The sequence below is a fragment of the Carassius carassius genome, chromosome 12 (genome assembly GCF_963082965.1).
Source record: "Carassius carassius chromosome 12, fCarCar2.1, whole genome shotgun sequence".
NCBI classification, from domain to species: domain Eukaryota; kingdom Metazoa; phylum Chordata; class Actinopteri; order Cypriniformes; family Cyprinidae; genus Carassius; species Carassius carassius.
Window position 1 is genome coordinate 8,910,019 of NC_081766.1, and position 23,880 is coordinate 8,933,898.

The 23,880-nt window shown below is 38.2% G+C and overlaps 2 protein-coding genes across 2 annotated transcripts in view; both read left to right on the plus strand.

Moving 5' to 3' along the window:
* Positions 1-23,880, plus strand: part of LOC132155392 (complement C1q-like protein 2) — a 100,504-nt gene that overhangs the window by 1,730 nt on the left and 74,894 nt on the right. The window contains exon 2 of the mRNA XM_059564254.1: positions 1,598-1,601. Coding sequence (XP_059420237.1) covers positions 1,598-1,601 — 4 coding nt within the window. The remainder of the gene's footprint in view (positions 1-1,597; positions 1,602-23,880) is intronic.
* Positions 8,921-23,880, plus strand: part of LOC132154683 (SPRY domain-containing SOCS box protein 4-like) — a 76,626-nt gene continuing 61,666 nt past the window's right edge. Inside the window, exon 1 of the mRNA XM_059563334.1 lies at positions 8,921-9,053. The gene's annotated coding sequence lies outside the window, so the exon portion shown is untranslated. The remainder of the gene's footprint in view (positions 9,054-23,880) is intronic.

The following is a 23,880-nucleotide window of genomic DNA, read 5'->3' on the forward strand; positions in this document are numbered from 1 at the left end:
TAAATGCTATTTTTCTTAAATGCATTAACACTCACAGTCAAGACACTTAGATTGCATTTTCATTCAGTGTCCCGCAATGAATGTAGCAAAATTCAATGTGCACATTGAAAATGCATTCCGAGCCGATCACGTGTCCGCCCCCTTGCGCCATGTCAATCACTGCGTGACCAAGGCGGGGCTTGTAGAAGGTCAGAGACTCAAATCTCAAGAAGAGGATTCAAGTGAGAGAACATGGACAAAACAGTTGGTCCGTGTACGTTTTGATCATTGCGGTTTATTTCTTCAATATTACATTCGCACTTGTGGGCGGAGCTGAAACGCTGCTTTCATCTGATTGGTCGAATCGCTCCACCTTCAGCTCGGTCTTTTCATTCTTTCAGGCAGAATAAGAGTCAGTGCAAGTGAAGCACTGTAATGTCTGAAACCACCGCTCACTGTTAATTAGAATAATATTTGAATAAGATGATGCTGGCCACATAATTCGTGCTGCTGCGACTTGCAAGAGACCCCGTTAAATTATTTCTAGGTTATAGTATTGTATAAATATTGTCCCACTGATAAAAATAGTGCAAATAGTTCTGTCTCCTTGGATAACAGTGAAGTGGAAATAAATATAGTTAAATTTATGAAATAAAATTAAATAGGATTTTTTGGGCAGGTAAGTCTGGCCAGTTATACAGCAATACGAGTCAGACGAGTCTGAAGATCTGAGCTGAATTTGGTGAAACATTAAAGTTCTAGTCTGTGTCAGTTACTCTCATAATAAATAATAATAATAATGTTACCCGTATTTTTCGGTATAAGTTGCATCAGTCCAAAAATACGTCATGACGAGGAAAAAAACATATAAGTCGCATTTATTCAGAACCAAGAGAAAACATTACCGTCTACAGTCGCGAGAGGGCGCTCTGGGGTAGGCTACAGGAGCACTGAGCAGCATAGAGCTAATTTTACTATTTTTATTTCAGAAATGTAACAATATTAATTTTTACAATTATTTATTAATGTCACACACACATACCTAGTGCCTTATGACTTAAAAGATGAGAGTGGTAAATGTTACAGACATGGAACTGTTCAGTCTATTATTGATTTTTATTTCCACTTCACTTTTTTCCAAAGAGACAGAACAATTTGCACTGTATTTATCAGTGGGACAATATTCATACAATACTACAACCTAGAAATAATTTGCAGGTCTCAGCAGCACGAATTATGTGCCCAGCTACATCTGATTCAAATATTATGCTAATTAACAGTGAGTGGTGCTTCTTATGCTGCGTTCCAGGCAGGTTTTTGAGCCCGTAAGTCACGATTTCAAACCACGACTCACGACTTTATAGCGTTCCAGGTAAGTCACGCCAAACTTCCTGAGCGCAAGCAATTGTAGCTAGATTATTAATTTTATTGCAATGTTATATTGTCCTAAAATCGTTTTTTTAACGTGCACCACTTGCGTAAACACTGCATCCATAGGCAATATTATCCGTAGAGGCTGCCATTGTTGTTTCGCAGGCTATGTGACGTCAGAGTTCAACTTGGAGTACATCTATCTAGTACGAGTTCACGGGTGGGAAGTCACGGGTTTGACTGCTGTTTCAGTGCACTTTCACGGGTAGAAGGTTGGAAAAACACGGGTTACGGGTTGCCTGGAACGCGGCATTATTCTGCCTGAAAGAATGAAAAGACCGAGTTGAAGGTGGAGCAATTCGACCAATCAGATGAAAGCAGCGTTTCAGCCCCGCCCACAAGTGCGAATGAAATATTGAAGCCATAAACCGAAATGATCAAAACGTACACGGACCAACGGACTTGTCCATGTTCTCTCACTTGAATCCTCTTCTTGAGATTTGAGTCTCTGACCTTCTACAAGCCCCACCTTGTTCAGGCAGTGATTGACATGGCGGGAGGGGGCGGACACGTGATCGGCTCGGAATGCATTTTCAATGTGCACATTGAATTTTGCTACATTCATTGCGGGACACTGAATGAAAATGCAATCGTAAGTGTCTTGACTGTGAGTGTTAATGCATTTAAGAAAAACAGCATTTAAATGATAATTTTGCCACAGTTTTTGCTTGAACATGTTATACATATCTAATAATTTCTGTAATACATTTTCATTTTAATTTTGCAACTTATAAAGCATTAAAATTAGTTTTCATTTTACATATTAAAACTGGTGTATGAAATGGCAAATGAAAATTATGTAATTTAATTTTCATTTTCATTTTGCACCAAACGTTGCACAAATGTATTGGAAAATGAAAATGTAAATACAGAAATGCATTGTCATTTTTCACATATTGCATTGTCATTTTGCATATTACATTCCAAATTGAATATCGCTACCCATGTGCTTCCATACTCTTATGCTCACCAAGACTGCATTATTTGTTTATACAGTAAAACCGCAATATTGAAAATGAATTTTCAGCAGTCATGATTGCAGTCTTCAGTGTCATATGATCCTTCAATAATCATTCTAATATAAATATTATTATTGTTATATAATTACAGGCTTATATATTTTTGTGGAAACCATGATACATTTCTTTCACAGGTAAGTAAATTTTATTTTTATAGCACATTTAAACACAGCATAGCTGACCAAAGTGCTGAACAGAGTATTAAAAAAAAAACTTGCGTAAATCGGAAATCTTGCGTAACATTGAAAATATATTTATTCTCATTTTTTATCGGTTTAATGCATGCATACTGCATAAAATAATTATTACTACTACTGACATTCTTTGGTGCTATTGTTATTAGTTTGTGCTGCCAGAGGATGGCAGCAAAGCCTAAACATAAAGGACATTTCATCAACATTTCAGGACTGTTGCAAATCATTTCACACCAAAGTTAAAAATGCCCTTGTTGAACTTCTCAGTAAGTGCAGTAAATTTACATTGGAGAAAACACTCCGACATCCTGCAAATAAAAACCTTAAATTGCCACAACAGACTGGCAAACAGCTGTGCAAACATGATTGCGGAACACCTTGACATAAAGGCTCTTATGGGTCTGTGTGTTGAGAACAGAGAGAGAGAAAAGAAGTGTGTGTGTGTGTGTGTGTGTGTGTGTGTGTGTGTGTGTGTGTGTGTGTGTGTGTGTGTGTGTGCTTTCATCCATGCAGGAGTGATTCATGGCCTAACTTACTAATTTGATGGCCTTTTGTGTTTACATCAGGCAAAGCATTCAAAGACATGTTACTGCAGGCAAAAAGTGTACTGTAAATCACTTTACATGACAAGCACCTGCTAAATGACTGCTTGCCATTAAGATTTGAAAAGAGCAAATTTATGAAAATAGCAAGTATAGAATTTGTCAGTTATGGTCACAATCCACTTATGAGAATATCCAGTATGACTAGAGTATGACTCTTCATTCCTTAAGTAGAGCAATACACTGAAATTCCTACATTCAGTTCTTAAAATCTTAAAATATTCACTTTTTTCTACACAGAAAGGTCTATTTTAAACTAATTTGCAAGGTTGGATTGCAGAATGTTCTAAAAGTAACATGGCTGTGTGCCTTGAGAAGGGCAATGATGACCTTGGGGTAAATGGTAAATGGTATCTTTTACATGTTAATGTAATGGGAGATATAAATTGTGCAGTTTATATCTCCCATGAAAGTGAAAGCAATGGTTTGAAGATAAAGAGCTATTTGTATTGTGATGGGAAATTTCAAGAAACTTCTTCCTGCCCATTTAAGGATACAATCAGTTGTGAGAAGCCTACAGATTACATAACTAAAAACTGAAGGCCATCTTTCACTTCAAAATATTACTATGACGGTCTGCACAGGCTATTTGAGAACAATAATAAACATTCTCGGCTGAGTGTATAATATTCAATAGTTTAATCATATTCATTTCAAAGAATTATTATCTTTATATATTAATTGTTAAACTGTGTAAAGTAATTATTTGTTATATATAAAGAAGAAGTCGTGGCTTGTGCATCACTGTATGCGCGTGCACGTGGTTTGTCTACTGTTCGACGCCGCCTTGAACGTAAAACAACTACATATGGTTTATTTTCTTCCTTACGTTGTGTTTGCGTCACGCATCGGTTCCCATTGTCGATTGTACGGATTGAAAAGGATATCTACTTAAGTTTCAACATGTATTCACTTATCAGAAATTTGTCAGGCAATACAGTCCCTCTGTGCAAGTCTAAATAGTCCCATTCCTCCGTCATGTTATCTGTTTCGCTTCTCCATTTGCAGATAAACGCTTCATCATTGTGTCGGCTGGATGACTATCGGGGCCTTATGAAAATGCAAATGTATTTCTATCCAGGAGAATGTGCCGCTGGTGGGATTTCACTGAGATGGAGGGGGATACCTCGTATTCATTTTTGACTTTGTTAAAAGTCTTCTGTCATTCAAGACTCCATCAAGATTGGGAGCCAGCTGCTTCAGGGAGGTGAGAGCCTTTTTTTACTTTAAATACACTTTCTTTCTGAGTGGCTCATCTTCAAATAAAATCAGGGGAACTTAATGATAAAATCATTTTCAGTAAAGAGTTTATTGTGCTGTGAAACTGAGATGTCTAGCCTATCTATCTATCTATGCAGTTTTCTTTTCTTTTTTTTCTGTTTTTTAAAGATATCATATCAGCTGATGTACTGTGAAATGTCTCTGAATACAGCCTTTAAAACCCATTGTTATCATGACTGTTGACACTTTTGTACAAATACGTTACACTGTTACTATAGTAGACTTTCAAGGGAAAGTGAGCACAGAAAGGCCACATTATGCTTTCAGAGCTGTCTCCCTCTAGCTCCATTGAAAGCTTTTCCTGCTCATAGGTTGTGTTGCACTGAATAGTGCACCAGATATACCTTGCAAAGCCCTGATATAGACCAGCATAATATAGTACAAACTGACGTGAATGAGCCATATGAACCTATGTGACCTGTAACTGTGATTAATGTAGGCTGGCATCGTACCATGTGATGGGGCCTTGGTTTTAAGAGGGGTTCATGGTATTTTAAAGTCTGCTTTGAGCTCAGCTGTTTTCGGCTCCTTAGGGATGGGCCCAGATGCCGTGCTAAACTCGTTTTAATTTGGATAATTTGATGTTGGTCTCTGTGAGACTGACGGATGTGCTGTTGTAAGGGGTGGAAGGAAGCTGCGCCATTGTGACAGTGCGCATTTATCTGTCTGCCAGAACAGAAAGACTAGTCACTAACGGAGTCCGGCTATCTAAGCACAGCTGGTTTTTATTTATTTATTTATTTTTTTACAATTTTAATCTAGGCCTTTTGACATATTTCAAAGAGGAGAGGAAATTATGTAGAGGATTGGAAATGTTATGAATCAGGCTCGAAGTTGAATCACTGCATAATCAACAGGGCATGTGCCAGTATTCATTTAATTTATTGCTAATTTGTCTATTCAGTGTACTTATTGTGCTTTTTTTGAATGAAATCTCAAAAGAATAAACAATGCAGATTTATTTTCACAGCCACCTTTGCTCATATTTACCAAGGGTGCTAATAATAGTGGAAGGCACTCTGTGTGTGTGTGTGTGTACATATATATATGCATACATACGTTTTAATTTATTAATATTAAGAACAAATACAATTTTGGCCTTTTTATATTTTTTCTTTTAGTGTGGGAGTAATGAAATGTACTTCTACTACTAATATTTTTGTATGCATAGGGAGTCTGACAACAGCCAGTGCTCCACACAGATCTCACCATCATCCAGTCCGTCTGGAATTACATGGAGAAGCAGAAAAAATAAGATGCTTAATCAAGAAGAACTGTAGCAACGTCTCCAAGATGCTTGGGCCCTAGATATGGAGCACTGGCTGTTGTCGACTTCTTCTGCATACAAAAATCTCACTGGATTATGACAATTAATGGCAAAATGAATGTTTGGAAATGTAAACTGATATTTCCTACTTGCACACCACAGCTTTGATTACTAAAATTAATTTCGGCCTCTCATTTAATTTTAATTTTGAAGTAATGAAAATATATTTTAGTTTCAGTTTTTACTAGTTTTTGTATTTTGTTTTTCGTTTTTCGGATATGAAAAATGTTTTCATCTAGTTTTTGTACACTGACAGATAGGCTGTGACTCCAAAGAAGGTTTTCATTTCTTCTAGACTCTTTACCTGATCCTTTTAATCCATGTCTTTACAATCGTTCCTTTCTTTCTCTCTTTAGGTTGTCGGATATCAAAGTACTGATCAGCGGACATTTCTCTCTTTATCTCATGATTTGATTTCATAGTGAGGTTTCACATTTGCACCGATTTCCTTTCATTCCATTTTCCTTCACACTCACATTCTCTTTTCCTCTTTCATCCTATTTTCCCTTTGAGAGCAATAAAATAGAATTATAGGGACATTTTCTTAAAAGAGACTGACAGATGGGCTCTCAATATAAGGTCTTTCCCTTTTTGTCTGTTTCTCTCTCTCTCTGTGTGGTAGAGTAAAGCGAAGCAGAATGCATAAAAGGGTGTCTGAATTTCACACTGGTTGGAAAATGATACTGCTGGCTCTTCTTTCCTTCCGGCGGCGCTAAATATGTCTGCGGCGTAACGGCAGAACAGGATGGATGAGAGGATAACTGGTCTTTGTGTTGAAAACAAAGTGCTCTCCTGCCTGTTCTGTGCTTCTCAATTCGCATGTTACGCCATTGTCCTACATGTGTTTTACATAGGTGCTTATGTAGTGCCTAACAATACAGTACACTTTCTTTATGAAACATTTAACCTTACCAGCCAAAAAGGCTGGATATTTTTGATTCGTTTCACTTGTTCTCCCTCTGGTTTTAGCTTTCTGTGCTTTTTCAGTCTCTGTTTTCCCTCATCAGGCAGGCATGGTTTGAGCTATCGCTGTCAGGCACAGTAGGGGACGCAAGCTCAGCAAGAGTCCACGCCACCACACAGCCCTGATCACACATTCATTTGCACTCCAATCCCACTCATCCAGTCTCACAGACAGCACCATCCAACACTCTGTAACCTCACCCATATAGGCCGAATGCTAACATACATTGTTGTTCTGATGTTCAGAAAGTGCCAGGCACAGAGCAGACCACACCTGATAGAACCTGTCATGGCACAGACTCACATGAACTATATTTAAATCGCTGTGTCATACACCTTAAAGAGAGTGAGTCGCTTCAGGAACAGATCTGATTTCTATGTTATGGGGTTATTTGTTGACAAGGTAAAGAGAGAAAGAAAGGAAAATTGTTCTGTCAATATATAACAATTTATGAAACTCCTGTACACACACATTCCTATTTAAATTGAAATAAAAATGGGTTTCACTTGCGAAATGTCCCAGACCAATGGCAATGTCATGATCATCAGCTGGAGTGCCAGCAGAGGGCACTCCACTCAGGACTTTTGTATTTGGTGTCCCTTTTCATTCCCAACTCCATTTCCCAGAATCCCATGCTTAGGGCTAATCACCACCAGGTGTTTCCCATTACCACTCCCCTATATATACACTGTGTTTGGACTCTCAATGATGGCAAAGTCTTTTTTTTTTTTTTTTAGCCTAGTCTGACATTTCAGAGCGGTTTCTCTGTGTTTGTTCCTTCCGTGTTGGATCTTGGACCGGCTGTGATTCTCTGCTGCCTGCCACGACCTCTGCTTGTTTCTATTTCTGATTTTGGATATCCCCTGAAATACCTGACGCTATTCTCTGATCTCTACCTGTTTGACCATTCTTGATAATAAAGTACTGCACATGGACACGAACGTCTCTGACTGATCGTACAGAAGACTTCGCCAAGACTGGATCCAGCAGCCTTAAGAAGTATATCCAGGTCAGTCATGCATCCAGTAGCACAACTTATGTGTTTACATCAGGGAGATCAGCCCATCGAGGACTATATGATGGACTTTGAGTTGGCCCATTTGCCCAACATGGACGAGGTATACCTAATGATCTTTTTCAGAGGAGGGATGTCTGAGTCACTTAGTTTGATCATGCCCTTGTACGAACTGGACACTGGAGGTTTATATAGATCTAGCACTTCAACACCCATTTACTGTGGGTGTTGTGGATGAGGAACATCGTAGTCAAGCAAGATCTCCCATTACAGAAACGTTCCATGACATGGCCGCCATTCCAGAGTCTCATCACAACATGGCCAACATTCCAGAGTCTGCTTTCGTCAGGCCTGTCAAGCCGACGCCACTGCACAAGATGACCTTCCAGAGTCTAGTCAAGTCCCAGTTGACCTTCCAGAGTCAAGTCAAGTTCCCGTTAACCTTCCAGAGTCAAGTCAAGTCCCGTCAAGTCACCGCTGACCTTCCAAGAATCAGGTCTAGTGACCGCTGACCTTCCAGAGCCTCATCACGTCTCGGCTGATCATCCAGAGCCTCTTCACGTCTCGGCTGATCATCCAGAGCCTCGTCTCATCCTGTCAGTTACAACCAGCAATGTTCTCTCAGTCTGTTGTGTTTCTGTCAAGGAGACTGTTACCGCTGTGGAACCCCCAGAGGTGGCGGCAACTGCTGCAGAACCTTCGGAGGTGTCAGTAGTATCCATCCATGAACTCACAGTCTGTCCTGTCATGGCCATGGAGACCATTTGAGAACTCTCTAACCACCTCATCACGGCCACGGAGGCCGTCATTAACCTGTTTATGTTCTCTGTTTCAGTCCTACCTGACCAGACTTGCTCTCCTGTGGCTCCTTCTCCTAAATGACTTTAGTATTTGGTGTCCCTTTCCATTCCCAACTCCATTTCCCAGAATCCTGTGCTTAGGGCTAATCACCACCAGGTGTTCCCCATTGCCACTTCCCTATATATACTGTGTTTGGACTCTCAATGAAAGTCTAAGTCTGGTTTAGTTTAGTCTGGCATTTCAGTGTTTTTTCTGTGCTTGTTCCTTCCGTGTTTGATCTTGGATTTCCTGCTGCCTGCCCCGAACTCTGCTTGTTTCTGTTTCAGATTTTGGATATCCCCTGACATATCTGACGCGGTTCTCTGATCTCTACCTGTTTGACCATTCTTGATAATAAAGTACTGCACATGGATCCGAACGTCTCTGACTCATCGTTACAGGTAAATTACCACCATCTAATAACTTTTCAAATTTGTAAGTGGTCTTATCTAGATTTTCTCTGCTTCTAAAGTTGTTCAGGGTTTCTTGGATCAATAAAAGCTGTTGGTTTAGTTATGTCTACCATGCCATGGGAAGCGTCATTAGGTCTCTCAGGGTGGGCTGGAAAGTTTGGATGGTCATTGGTGGCTTGATTGACAAGATGGGCCAAGTTCATGATTTCCAACCTATTTGACATATATTTTTGCTACTGTACCTTTTAGGGATGCACAATATATTGGTACAATGTGGGTTATCTTCTGATGTTGTTATTATCAGTATAAGTATTATTTTAATATATTGTTATGCTGTGTAATGGAGATGCACTTACATCACTTGTATAAAGCACTGGAATGATATCACACAGGAAGCAGCTGCCCTTAATAGGAGAGGCATTAATCATTTACAATGCCATGAGCAGAGTTCACCAAACGCAGCACAGCCCCCTTCCTCTCATTTATTTATTCATAAATTTTTCTTCACGTTTAGGAGAACAAAACTGGGTCAAAACCCATTGGGTCTTTTTTGGATCTTTTTGCAGTTACTCAACATTGATATCTGTAGAAGGTATTATTTATTATTATTATTATTTAAATTAGGTCTACTTCAGAGGCTTTTTTTAGGTCCCTATTATGAGTTTATGTTCGGACTGAGGTGAATTTGACACCTAAATGTTTCACTTTTTAGTTTGAAGGTAAACTATGCTTTTCTGTTTGTTATGGGTGATATGAATCACTGTTATATTGAACGATTTTATCCTGGTTTCAACAATGTCAACTGCAATACAATGAACACTAATATTTTGCCGTGTTATGGGAACATATCCAATGCATTATTTAAACCACTATTAGCAAACTCGGACCATAATACTGTGTAGCTCATTCCTGTCTACTGTACCTTGCAGAAGTCAGAAGCCTGTAAACAAGGTGGTGACACAAGGTAGGAGATATTGAAACGCAGAGGTTTCTCTGTTTTGACTGAGAGGTGCTGTATGATCCAGATATTCACAGGAATAATGAAATCAGGTCTGTGCATGTCAAATTCTGTGTAGATTGTGATTCCATTTAAATGATTCTTTTTTTTTTTCAAATAACAAGCCTTATATCACCAAGGAGGTTAAAGTGTATAAATCAGAAACACTTGGCTTTAAAACAACGGGACCCTGAACTTCTAAAACTGGCTCAGAAAAAGCTTAATAATAAAATAAGAGAAACTCTTAAGAATTACAGAGATTTAATTGATAGTGATTGGAGTAAAAATCCCAAAAAGTTGTGGTAAGGTGTAACTAATATGATACCTAAAAGGATAAGTATGCAGGTTTTAAATGAGGAGGCACTGGCAAATGTGCTTAACGATTTTACTGTAGGTTCCCTGTTAATTGTTATGACTGTTGTTATGTACTTGGGGCTATTAGGTTGACGATTCTGTATCTAAACCAGAGGCGGACAGAGTACACATTACTTGAGTAATGTGTTTCATTACTTGAGTAAAAGTACAGATACCCCTTGCTAAATTTTACTCAAGTACAAGTACAAGTACAAGTAAAAGTACTACAGTCAGGTGTCTACTTAAGTAAAAGTACTGAAGTACTTGTTTTTAAAAGTACTTGAGTACAAGAGTACATTTTCTAAATATTGCATTACTACTGCCACAGTGCTTACATTTGTGTACAGAAATGTCCTACGTGGAGTTATGAATAATGTTAATGGTAATACCTTGGAGAATGTAAAAGGAATTGAAAGTAAAATCAAGTATTTTCATCTTTTTACTATGTTGCTTTATTTAACATTTCTCACTTGCCCACAAGGCAATAGCACAATGGCAATGCTCTGACAAACCTCTGCTAAAGTTTAATGGATTTTTTTTTTTTGTTAATCACACCGCATACTCAAGAATATCAAAGCAAATGCTCAGCTTAAATTAATGTGTAATATCAGAAAAGAATATTCAGCTAACAATTGTGTGTACATATGAGTTTCTCTGTTTTTTCATCAATCAAATCAATAAACCTAAACCAGCAAGGAAGGCAATATAGCAATGTTCTGACACACCTCTGAACCTGACCATGTTATACATGCAGCATAGAAGAGAAAATAATAATGATTAAAGAAAATCAGCTAATCAGCTGTGTTTAGGTCAGCGTACAAAGAAAGAAAAATTAAATTCAGCTCATTTGAGTGACAGTATTAAACCCCATCCTCTCACACTGACATACAGGCAAAGGCAGGAGAAAATACTTTCAGCTGAATAACACCATTCTCACACACACAATCTGTGTGTGACAACTCTGTGTGTGTACTGTACTTCAATTCAATCAAATGTAATGAAGTCTTTGGCGGAAAGCTGAAGGTGATTGCTGATAGGCTGTCCCAATCAGTGGCGCCTGCACAATCCAATCTCGTTTGAGAGGAAAACGAGGGTTTCCAAGATTTTTCTTTTTTCCTCTTTCTCCGTCCACACGGAGACGCGTTTCTGTGAATATGCACAAATTCTTTATCGGATAGGCGTTTCATCCACACAGATACGCCGTTTTGGAAGAGTGAAACCGATGTTTTTTTAAACAAGTGGATAAATTTGAAAACGCCGCCTTTGTGTTTTTGTTTGGACAGCAAATCCATAGTTTCTGAAACGATAACGTCATCAGCTCACGTCTCGCCCCTAGTCAGAGACCGCTACGTCATGTAACAAAAACATGAACAAAAACAGACCGATTGTCTTTTTATTAACTAACATTACCACAGATTAATAAATGTATTGTTCCATGTTCGTTTGTGTACCACGCGCAAGGTTTATGACTATGAGCATAGTCCATGTCTTCTTCTCCGTTTTAAGTGTATTTCTGTGGCAGAATTACAGCACCACATGTAGGTCTTGCATGTATACTACATCGTTTTGTGGTTCCATGTGGACGCAGATATTTCTTGAGACGAGAGAAAAAAAAGATTGGATTGGGGTAAACTCTGTCTCCGTGTGGACGGGGCCGAAGAAGTAACGTGTACTTACGGTTATGGATAGAAATGTAGCAGAGTAAAGAGTACAATGTTTGCCTCTCAAATAGAGCCCGACCGATATATCGGCCGGCCGATATTATCGGCCGATATAAGCTAATTGCATTTAAATCGGCATCGGCATTTATAACGGCCGATGAAACATGAGAAACAGAGTCTCATGCTTCACTCATGTTATGACTGTGGCATAGTGTGCCCACCAGAGGGAGCTCTGCAGCTCCAGAGTCAACAACAGCGCCAGAAGTCCACTACAGAAGAAAGCGATCAACTGCTTTGACGGTGAGTCTGTCGTTCGTCATGTGAAATGATTGTAGATTTAGTTCATACCCTGTATATAAAAACTGTGTGGCAGTCGTGCTAACGGTCCTATCATTATTACTTCTAAATATTCTGTAACATCACTTACAGCCGCTAATGCATTGCTATATTAGATTAGCCACAAAGCTAATACCATGTTTATCAGTGGAAGAGCGCGAACGTTAATAGGAGTTCAAACTATAACGTTAGCGTTTAACTTATTCTTATTCTATTGCGTGTGTTTCCCACATAATGACCGCGTAATTGGGCCTTTCACACAGTACGCGGTATGCACGGCGCTTGCCGCTGGGCTCAGCGTTGCCCTTCAGATACAACGCGATTTGCGCTGCGCTATGGCGTAGGCGGGGTTTTAAAAACGTTTAGCGGGAACTCTTTCATAGTCTGTTCCTCCTCCTTTCGGTCAGCAGCAAACATGTATCTGTCCCGTTGTAAGAAGCGAGCGATAGCGCTAGTCCTGCTGATGAGAATTAAGAGAGAACCAAGGAAGAAGAGGCTACCCTCAGGTCCAGAGAACAATTTGGTGAATTCAGGCTGGTTACGTTACTCTAACACTAATAGCTTCCTTTTTAGCAGGCCCCTTAAATGCTTAATACTAACTTGTTTGAAGGTGGTTCTTCTCAAAATTGACAGCGGTGTGTTCATTACACTAACGTTAACCATTCAACTTCGAATTGATTCCGTAATCTTCCGTTAATAGTAGGCAAGATGTTTTGATTCAGACTGCACAAAGAGAAGAGGAGAAGATATACGGGTCTGTTGTGAATGTGTCTGTGAGAGCAAATATAGTGTAGTTACAGTAACTACAGTGGGTGCGTCAGAAATGATTAAACCAGAGGGGACATGTAAATAAATGTGAGCTGAACAAGCGCTTTTTTTTTTATTTTACATATTGTTTCAAAGCAGCTTTACAGACATAACAGGAAAATGTTGAAATAATATTGTTAAATATAAGTAGGTAATACCTATTGCTTGATAAATAAAAAAATATATATTTCTAATTTTTGCCTATGTAGGAGATCCCAGTTTATTATTATAATTCTAATGATGACATGAGTAATGATACATGGTGATATTATTAATACACATGCTTATTCTTTCTCCGTCTCTCTTTCTGCCTACAGATGGCTGAAAAATGTGAATGCTGTAGCAGAAAAGTGTGGGACTACTTCTGCAAATACTTTAACTTTAGTATTATAATTTATTTACAGTAAACACACAGACTGTTAAAACCAGCTTCAACTGGAAGAAAGTAAAAGTGTTAAATGTTTAAAACCAGACTGTTTTTTGATCATTAAAAAATATATACTTTTGATGTGCAATTGTTTAGTCATTGAGACTGTAATCTAAGGCTTTTTTTTTTAACATAGTCCATTCTGGAAAATGGTTTATACAGCCCACATACATAGAACAGGCAGATATTTTGCTATTGAATGTTGTGTAAATGCAGTTTATAGGAAATGGGTCTAATATCCAGATTATTTTTAAAATCAAAATATCGGCTTATAAATCGGCTCTTTTCGAGTTAATATCGGCATCGGCCCCCAAAAATCCATATCGGTCGGGCTCTACTCTCAAATGTACTTGAGCAAAGTCATGAGTACTCCCCAAAAATGATACTCGAGTAAAGTACAGATCCCTCAAAATTGTACTTAAGTACTGTACTCAAGTAAATGTACTCCGTTACTGTCCGGCTCTGATCTAAACTTTAAATTAGTTTAAAATTGAAAGGCATCTGAGCAGGATGATCTTTCTGCTTTTATTTTGAAAACCTTTGCAGATTAGCCCCTGCATGGGTGGACATTTTTCAGAGGTCCATTGATTTACATATTATTCCAGATATTTGGAAGAAATCAATTTATATACCAGCTCCAAAAAGACCTGGTCATCAAGAGTGAAAGTGTTTGGAGAGGATTATGGTGTGGAAGCTTAAAGAAGAGCTTAAGGACCATCTTGGTCATTGTTAGTTTGCCTATCAAAACAATAGGTGCATTGGTGACACTATCCTTATTGTGTTGCATCATGATCTGATATTGTTGTAAAATTCTCAGATGATACTCTTATTCTTGGTCTTAAGGATTGCAAAACAGAGATAGCTTACTTTGTTACATGGAGTAAAGAATACAGTCTTGTTATTAACATTAGAAAAACGGCAGAAATGATCCCAAATTAGAAGGCAACCACTCACCTATCATGCTTAACAAGAGCCCATTAGACAGGTTGCTTCATACAAATAGGTTTGCTTATCGATAATAAACTTTCATTGGAGGTACATGTGGATAATCTGTGTCAAAAGGTGCAACAAAAAATGTACTTTTTACAGAGACAATTTTTGTTTTATGATATGCTCAGAGGGACTTGCCGCTGTTTTATCATGCCTGTATTGAATCCATCTTTCTGTATGGTTAAGTATTTGACAGTTACTTAGATCTCATCTGTTTGGTGTGTATATGGTCTTTATCCAGAATTCAAACTACTTCTATCTGGTCATTGTTTTCGCACTCCAAGGTCTAGATACAAACGTTATAAAATTATTTTGTTTCTTTGGCTACAAGGCTGTTAAACTCCAGCTGAAAAGCACATGACTGTGTGACTTGTGCGTTTTTTATGTTATTGACATGGGTATTGTTATGCATCTTCACCAGTATTGCCCAAAATAAATTTCCTTAAAGGGATAAATGAAGCATAAAGTAAAGTAAGTAAAATTATAAGTAAAAAAAGAAGGAAGGTAGTGGTTTATCTTGTAATCTGAAATGAACAGTATACAAATGTCTGCCTCTCATCTCTGCAGCCTGTTTTGTGTGTGTGTGTGTGCTCATTCAGATGCACCTGCAGCTGATAATTTGTGGAAAATAAGCTGTTGCGATTCTGATTCTGTCTGGTTTTCCATCTATCCATCCATTGTTCTAAAGGTCTGTTTATCACACTTTCTAACATTCTGTCTCTAATTCATCCATCCATCCATCCATCTGTCCGTACGTTTCTCCATCTGTCTGTCATTCTATCTCTCAACTTGTACATCCATCCATTGTTCTATTGTCTATTGTGCTCTCTCTTTTTTTTTTTTGGTCCATACAATGAATGTCAGTGGGCTCAAAATGTTGGTTGGTTCTAAACTTTCTTAAAAATATCATTTTTTTTTGTTCCAAAAATGAAAGGAAGTCATAAAGGTTTGAAACAGTATGAGGTGGAATACATGAGAATTTACATTTTTGGATGGAATATCCCTTTAAGCTTGACCATTTTCATGGTGTCATTCAGTGGTTTCCCTCACACAGAAAATGAGAGGACGTGAGAACGATCACGGCATTTGTTTGCTGAATCTCGGCTTACACTCCACCTCATATGTCTCTGACTAATTCAGGCAGCACCTATTGATTTCAGGTTGGGTCACCTTTAGCAACATGCTGCTGTGCTTCAGGGAAGAGAGAGAGAGAGAGAAGATGGCTGTTAGTTTGTGTGAAGATCAAGCAAGTAAAAGAGCTTGAGAAGAGCTTAAGATTGAGATATGGAGAGAGAATGTAAAAGCTATCGAAAGAAAAGGAAAATGCGATTTCATAGTCTTTCCCCTCATACAAACATTTCCTGTTACTTTGTCACTGAATTAGTTTAAATTAAGTATTCAAGTCCATATGATTAAAAAATACAATAAAAACTAAAATAAAAACATAGTGCTCATTAAACAAAAATAGAGACAAGTCAGTAGAGGTCAGGTCAAGGCTAAGCTAATATGCTACGCTAGTAGCAGATGAGAACAGACAGGAACAGTATTATCTACCCTCTCAAAGAAAAATTGTCAGGCTATGTGTTTCATTGCTGAATGACCCTCATCAAGTCTTTTTCACCTGCGGATGATGTGGAAATGACCTGGGGAATGGTCTTCAAGGGGTTACAATGGTTTTCTGCTAGCCCACCTGCTAGTTCATGTGTAATATGTTATCTTAGCTATTATGGTCATGCATTTACAGTTCTCAGGAAGGTGTTATTTGATACATACAACAATGTGATAAACCCAGACTTGAGAAGTAACAGCAGACTTGAAATGAGGTTATGTAATTTAAAAAGGTTACTGTATTCCATTACAGGTATATAAAAAAAAAAGATTCAAAAAGGTTACCTGTACATATCATGTAAATGTGAATAACTATGAAAGGAATGAAGTACTCTCACCAGTGTAGGGTCTTTCAGCAGCCAGCCATTACTTGTCTTCAGCAACACATGATCCTTCTGAGATTATTGTATTATGATGATTGGTTGCTCATTAAACATTATCAATGTAAAAAATAAAAATAAAATTGTTCTGCATAATAGAAAGTTCAGATCAATTTTATGCAACATACAGGTCCTTCTCAAAAAATTAGCATATTGTGATAAAGTTCATTATTTTCCATAATGTAATGATAAAAATTAAACTTTAATATATTTTAGATTCATTGCACACCAACTGAAATATTTCAGGTCTTTTATTGTTTTAATACTGATGATTTTGGCATACAGCTCATGAAAACCCAAAATTCCTATCTCAAAAAATTAGCATATCATAAAAAGGTTATCTAAACAAGCTATTAACCTATTCATCTGAATCAACTAATTAACTCTAAACACCTGCAAAAGATTCCTGAGGCTTTTAAAAACTCCCAGCCTGGTTCATTACTCAAAACCGCAATCATGGGTAAGACTGCTGACCAGAAGGCCATCATTGACACCCTGATTCCCAGAGTGCTGTATCAAGGCACCTCAGTGGGAAGTCTGTGGGAAGGAAAAAGTTTGGCAAAAAACGCTGCACAACGAGAAGAGGTGACCGGACCCTGAGGAAGATTGTAGAGAAGGACCGATTCCAGACCTTGGGGGACCTGTGGAAGCAGTGGACTGAGTCTGGAGTAGAAACATCCAGAGCCACCGTGCACAGGCGTGTGCAGGGAATGGGCTACAGGTGCCGCATTCCCCAGGTCAAGCCACTTTTGAACCAGAAACAGCGGCAGAAGCGCCTGACCTGGGCTACAGAGAAGCAGCACTGGACTTTTGGACAAATTTTGCATGTCATTCGGAAATCAAGGTGCCAGAGTCTGGAGGAAGACTGGGGAGAAGGAAATGCCAAAATACCTGAAGTCCAGTGTCAAGTACCCACAGTCAGTGATGGTCTGGGGTGCCATGTCAGCTGCTGGTGTTGGTCCACTGTGTTTTATCAAGGGCAGGGTCAATGCAGCTAGCTATCAGGAGATTTTGGAGCACTTCATGCTTCCATCTGCTGAAAAGCTTTATGGAGATGAAGATTTCGTTTTTCAGCACGACCTGGCACCTGCCCACAGTGCCAAAACCACTGGTAAATGGTTTACTGACCATGGTATTACTGTGCTCAATTGGCCTGCCAACTCTCCTGACCTGAACCCCATAGAGAATCTGTGGGATATTGTGAAGAGAAGTTGAGAGACGCAAGACCCAACACTCTGGATGAGCTTAAGGCCGCTATCGAAGCATCCTGGGTAGGGATGCACCGAAATGAAAATTCTTGGCCGAAACCGGAAACCGAAAAAGAGAAAACCAAGGCCGAAAACCGAAACCGAAACCCCGAAAGAAATTATGCCAATTATTAGTACCATTGCATTTATTGCTATGACCGTGTACTAACTTTACTAAAATTAAGACATTGCAATTGCATAAATTAATATTAAAGTTTCAAAGATAATTACAATTACATAAATTATAAAAAAAAAACATAAAAATACATAATTACAAATTATGCAAATATTTATTAAGCACATTGCAACAATGCACAGTATTAAAATAAAATTCAAACTAAAAATGTATCCCACTCGTGTATATTAAATAATAATGTACAGGCCTACTGGTCTGCAGAAAGTTTTTAAAATTAACTGTTCTCTCATAAAAACAAAGTGCATTTAGGTGAAGTGCATTTGAAATTTTTCTCTGTAGGACTAGAAAGTGCATTACTTCTCCAGTAGGCAAGACTGTTATCACTTCTGGGGATGGGGACTTCAGACAGATAACCATCTAGCTGTTGAGCAGTTGAGCTTGTCATCTGCCTGACATTTGAGAAATATTTGAGAGAGTGTATTTAAATAGGGCCAGGGCATAAGTAAACTTTTATCAAATTATACAGAAATCTAGCAGAAAATCTAGCAGATAAATGGCTACAATCTGATATTATGTATGTGTGTGTGTGTGTGTGTGTGTGTGTATATATATATATATATATATATATATATATATATATATATATAAATATATATATATGTCACATATATAGTAGCCTAAGAACAAAATAGCCAACGTATTATTATTTGAGGCACTTTCTTGCAGAATTCCACTGAACACATCAGACAACGAGGGTGCATGCCCCTCATCTGGTGCAGACACGAGACTTTTTTTCTGCGCTCTGATCTGTCTCCTGTGCTTGGAGCTTCTCCGTCTCCACGCGGGTTCTCCGCATCCAGCGCGGCCTGGATCATTTCTCGTGCGCGCTGCCTTATTTCCGCATCCAAGTAATGGTCTTTATAACGCGGATCAAGCACATTCGCGATGAAGTGCAGAGGATCCGAAAAGATCTCAGTGAGACGTGTGCTAACAGACTCTACTTTTCTTTGTTTTCACTTCGTGGTCCGTCTAAATCTCTTTGTTAGGAGACGCTTTAGTGCTGCGAATAAAGGAATAAGAAGAGAGAGAATGTTCTCACTGGTGTGAAGTGAATGTCGCGGGGAGCTCGTGGTCTGCGCTATGCATGTGCACGTGCAGGGCGCGTTTCTGTTTGCGTCATCACAACATTTCGGCCGTGTTGTTTCGGTGATAAAAGTCTATCGGCCGAAAACCGAAAATGCTATTTTCGGCCGAAAATTTTCGGTGCCCGAAAATTCGGTGCATCCCTAATCCTGGGCCTCCATAAAACCTCAGCAGTGCCACAGGCTGATTGCCTCCATGCCATGCCGCATTGAAGCGTATTGAGTGCATAACTGAACATAATTATTTGAAGGTTGACTTTTTTTGTATTAAAAACACTTTTCTTTTATTGGTCGGATGAAATATGCTAATTTTTTGAGACAGGCATTTTGGGTTTTCATGAGCTGTATGCCAAAATCATCAGTATTAAAACAATAAAAGACCTGAAATATTTCAGTTGGTGTGCAATGAATCTAAAATATATTAAAGTTAAATTTTTTTATCATTACATTATGGAAAATAATGAACTTTATCACAATATGCAAATTTTTTGAGAAGGACCTGTATTTAATTTTTTTTTAAAATGTACTGACCCCAGACTTTTGAACAGTAGTGTACTTTAAAGTAACCCTCCCTCATGAACTTAAAAATCTGAACCAAATGTCTTATTGTGCTAAATTTCAGTTGCTTTTTATAAGCCCTTTGACACTCTGACACCATTATGCTGCTTTTGACACCTCTTGAATATACAGTGCAAAGTACAATAGGAAACTTTTACAATGAGATGACAAGAGGTTAGAAACACAGCTATCAAGCTGCCACAAAACCTGCTTTTTTATCCAAAATTTACTATCGGGAGTGTCATCAGCCTTCCTATGCTGCTGACTGTACCCTGTGACCTAATTTGCACAGTGCTCGTCATTGGTAAATTCAGGTAGAGCAGAAAACGCACAAACCCCCAGCACTCCACACACCAGAGGCCTGGAAGTGCCGAGCACTGTTGTAAAACCCCTTGGGAAATTTAGCAGTGAATTGACAGACCTGTTCGGCAGGGAGTGCTGCCATTGTAAGGCGACATTAGTTGTCTGTAGCACACTTATTATACTTTGCTCTTTCTTTGGCCTAATTGCCTCTGGTCTTCGTACCTCTCTCTCTGCTGTCTCCAACACACTTATCTTTCCATACCATGGAAGCCATTCTCGCCGTGCATGGTGCTACTATCTTTCCATGCCATCCTTTCACAGTTGTCATGGAAACAAAAAATTATTTGCGCAAAGGTGTCAGGGTCATGATGGAAACTAGATCCTTAATTTCCCTTCCTTTCTCTTCAGGGTAAAATGATCCAGGTAGATTAAATTAAAATTAAGCCATAAAATTTTGTATAACATTTTTCATAAAATCAAGTTGGAAAAAAACTTTGACTTTGTTTAAATAAATCTAAAATGCACTCGTGATGCTTTTTATATATTATGTATAAAATATATATTTTATATGCTTTATATAATGTTTGTCAGAGGATTATTATTACTATAAAAGATGCAGTGGTATTTTAGTATTATTTAGATAATATTAATATTGTGAATTAGCTTTTATATTTGAGTAATTTTGTAATGTTTTTGTCATTTGTATCACTTTTAAGACTATTTTATTTAGCTTTATTTTTTTCAGTGTTTGGCTTAGTAATTTTAGTAAGTTTAAATTTAATTTTAAAACTATTTTATTACAGTTAGTTTCTCATATGTTACATATATATTTTTTTATCTTGTCTTAAGTTTATTTCAGCGAATAAAGCCATTTTTAACAGATTTGTCAACATCAACAACTCACTTCCTCCCATAAGTCAATAAATATTCCTCAGACACATCAGCTAATGCTTATATACCACTGAAATCTTAGTATCGCCCCTGGTGCAAATGCTAAGATTTCTGCATAAATGTTTTCTCTTCATTTTTTAGACGTGACCCGCATGAAAAAGGCATGTGACCTTTGGTGTTCTCTGATCCATGTTTGTTTGTTTGCTTACATGTGCATTCCATTAACCATGATGGAGTATGTGTCTTGCGCAGACACAGACACTCCAGCCATACTGTTTGGAGCGAAAGTCAGCTTTCATCCAATCCCAAATGAACCTTCAATCACACGGTCAATAGAAGCGATATTGATTACTGAAAATAACAGTGAATAAAAGTTGACAGTAGGGCTGTAGCTATCGAATATTTTAGTAATCGAGTATTCTACCAAAAATTCCATCGATTAATCGAGTAATCGGATAAAATGTGTTTTTGCTTAATTAAAGTGCTATGTTAATTTTGCAAGAGAAAATAAAGACTCCTGGGTCTTGTGACGGTCACGGAGGGACCGCACGTTCAACATGGACGTTAATACGCACACATACGCACAAACACACACTGAGACTGTTTGGTGATACAAGAGTTTATTGTAATTATTGATCAGAGAGTGAATGAAATACCTTTAAACTATGTGTATTGTTCCCGTGTAGCGTTTGTCCTGTGATTTTTAGAGTCCTGGTAAGAAACAATGGCAGGAAATATTGGTTCCGCTTAGGGTGGGAATCTACCATGTATTAATTGAGCGTGGGGGTTTCAGGGGCAACGTGGCCAAGATGCTGCTGTTATTTCCTGTTTAATGTGAACGAATTAATAACAAAGTAGATTTATTAAGTTCGTTGTGTGTTTGTGCGTATTAACGTCCATGTTGAACGTGTGGTCCCTCCGTTACCGTCACAGGTCTCTTAAAATGAACAACTAAGTTTCCTTTTTTAGAATTTTTTTTTTTTTTTTTTAAATGCATAGAATGCAATGCATACATCCAAAATAAACATTTAATTATTACCCATTGTTTCTCTGTCTGTACTTGTACTGTGAACAATGACAAGAAAGTTGACAGATGAATTAAGTGCATTTAAGTGCCATTCAGTTGGGGTTTTAAATAAAGCATTTTCTGAGATGCACATTAAACACATAAAACATTAATTTAATTTATCTTTTAATTATTGAAAATTAACTTAACTTTTTTGTAAACAAAGGGGATTTACTATAAAAAATAAAACATGGAAGAAATGTTGTGTGATTAAACCTTAAAAAAAATAATAATGTTTGATTTTTTTTTTTTTTTTTTTTTTTTGTGGTAGGCTATGTACATTCTGCTGAAACATAGTCTTTAACCGGACTTTTATTTTGACGGGTTGACATACCTTTACAGTTCTGTTTGTTATGTGACGCTAGTTTTACTCAAATCAAACGGTCAAATGCTCATAAAGTGACTGTCAGAGCAGTTCTGGAGATGTTGTTCATGTGTTCACGTCCTTATTTAGTGAGACAGCAGACGCTGAATTCACCGGAGCGTCACACTTCCGTGTGTTTAATGTAGGGCTGCTCCGATCACGATCGGCCGATCGTTAATGCGCGTCTCGTTAGTAAAGCCGGTTCTCTAATCAGCGGTAAATTCCCTCAGGTGCGTGATTTCACATAGAGCAGCTGGTACTACACAGAGCCGTTGTTAACTGTGAAGATGAGCAAATAAACGCTGAAAAGGAACGTGGATTTGCGCATCTTCTCGGTTAACAACGGCTCTCAGTTGAAATCATGCACCTGATGGAATTTACCGCTGATTAGAGAACCGGCTTTACTGACGACATGCGCATAACGATCCGCCGATCGTGATCGGAGCAGCCCTAGTTTAATGAATGAAGACGAGCTTCTGCTCCATTCATTAACACAGACACGCAGAACATGCAAGATTCATATTTAAATAGACTGTTCAGGCTTAATATTTACAGATATTAGTCCATATTGTGATTTGATGTAGGTGCAATGACCTATTTTTTATTAATTCATTCAAAATTTGGCAAATTCCGTGCCATTCCGCGTTTAACTGTAAATTCCGCTTTTATGACTGGATTCCGCGATTCCCTCCGCGTTTTCTGCATCGCGGAAATCATAGGGCCCTAGTTGTGGTATGCCAGCTCTATTTTGCAATGGACACACGCCACGACATTCTCTTTATGTTTTCCCGCGCCCTCAAATCAAAACACTACTGACTCCTTGCAGTTTGCGATTTCGGACGCAGGCACACAGGGCTTGTGTCTCCTTCCGCTTTGTGGGTGACGTAAACTCATTGCGTCACATTAAAAGAATCATTGCGAAAGAACCTGACGTGAGATTTAAAATAAATTAAAAGAGGCTTCGAGGCAGAGGAATTTGCCTCGATAATTTTTTGTAATCGAGTTACTCGAGGAATCGTTTCAGCCCTAGTTGACAATGAGAAACTCAGTCTATATCAGGCCTTTTGTGCTTCATTGTGTCCAATAAGCAAGTGTGTATTCAGTGTTCAGCCTCATTATCTTTTTGCTCATCATTCATATCTTGGCTTTTTCATCAGAATCTTTTTGAATAGCATTTGATCTCCATGGTGGCTGTACATGTTTCCAATTTTTTTTTAAAATTGTTTTTTTTTTTTTGACTGAATAAAAAATAATCAGCTTTTCTGAAGGAGTTAGAAAGATCATTCCACCATTGATGATGACCAAGAGGTTAACAGATTTATGAAGGGAATGCAGAATTTTATTGCCTTGTTTTTTATTAAAGGGGTCATATAATGCATCATATGATTTTTTTCCTTTCTCTTTGGAGTGTTACAAGCTCTTGGTGCATAAAGAAGGTCTGTAAAGTTCCAAGAAATAAAGTCTCAAATCCAAAGAGATATTTTTTTAAAAGTTAAGACTCGTCCACACCCCACTAAAACGGCTTGTTCTAACACACCCCCACATCTC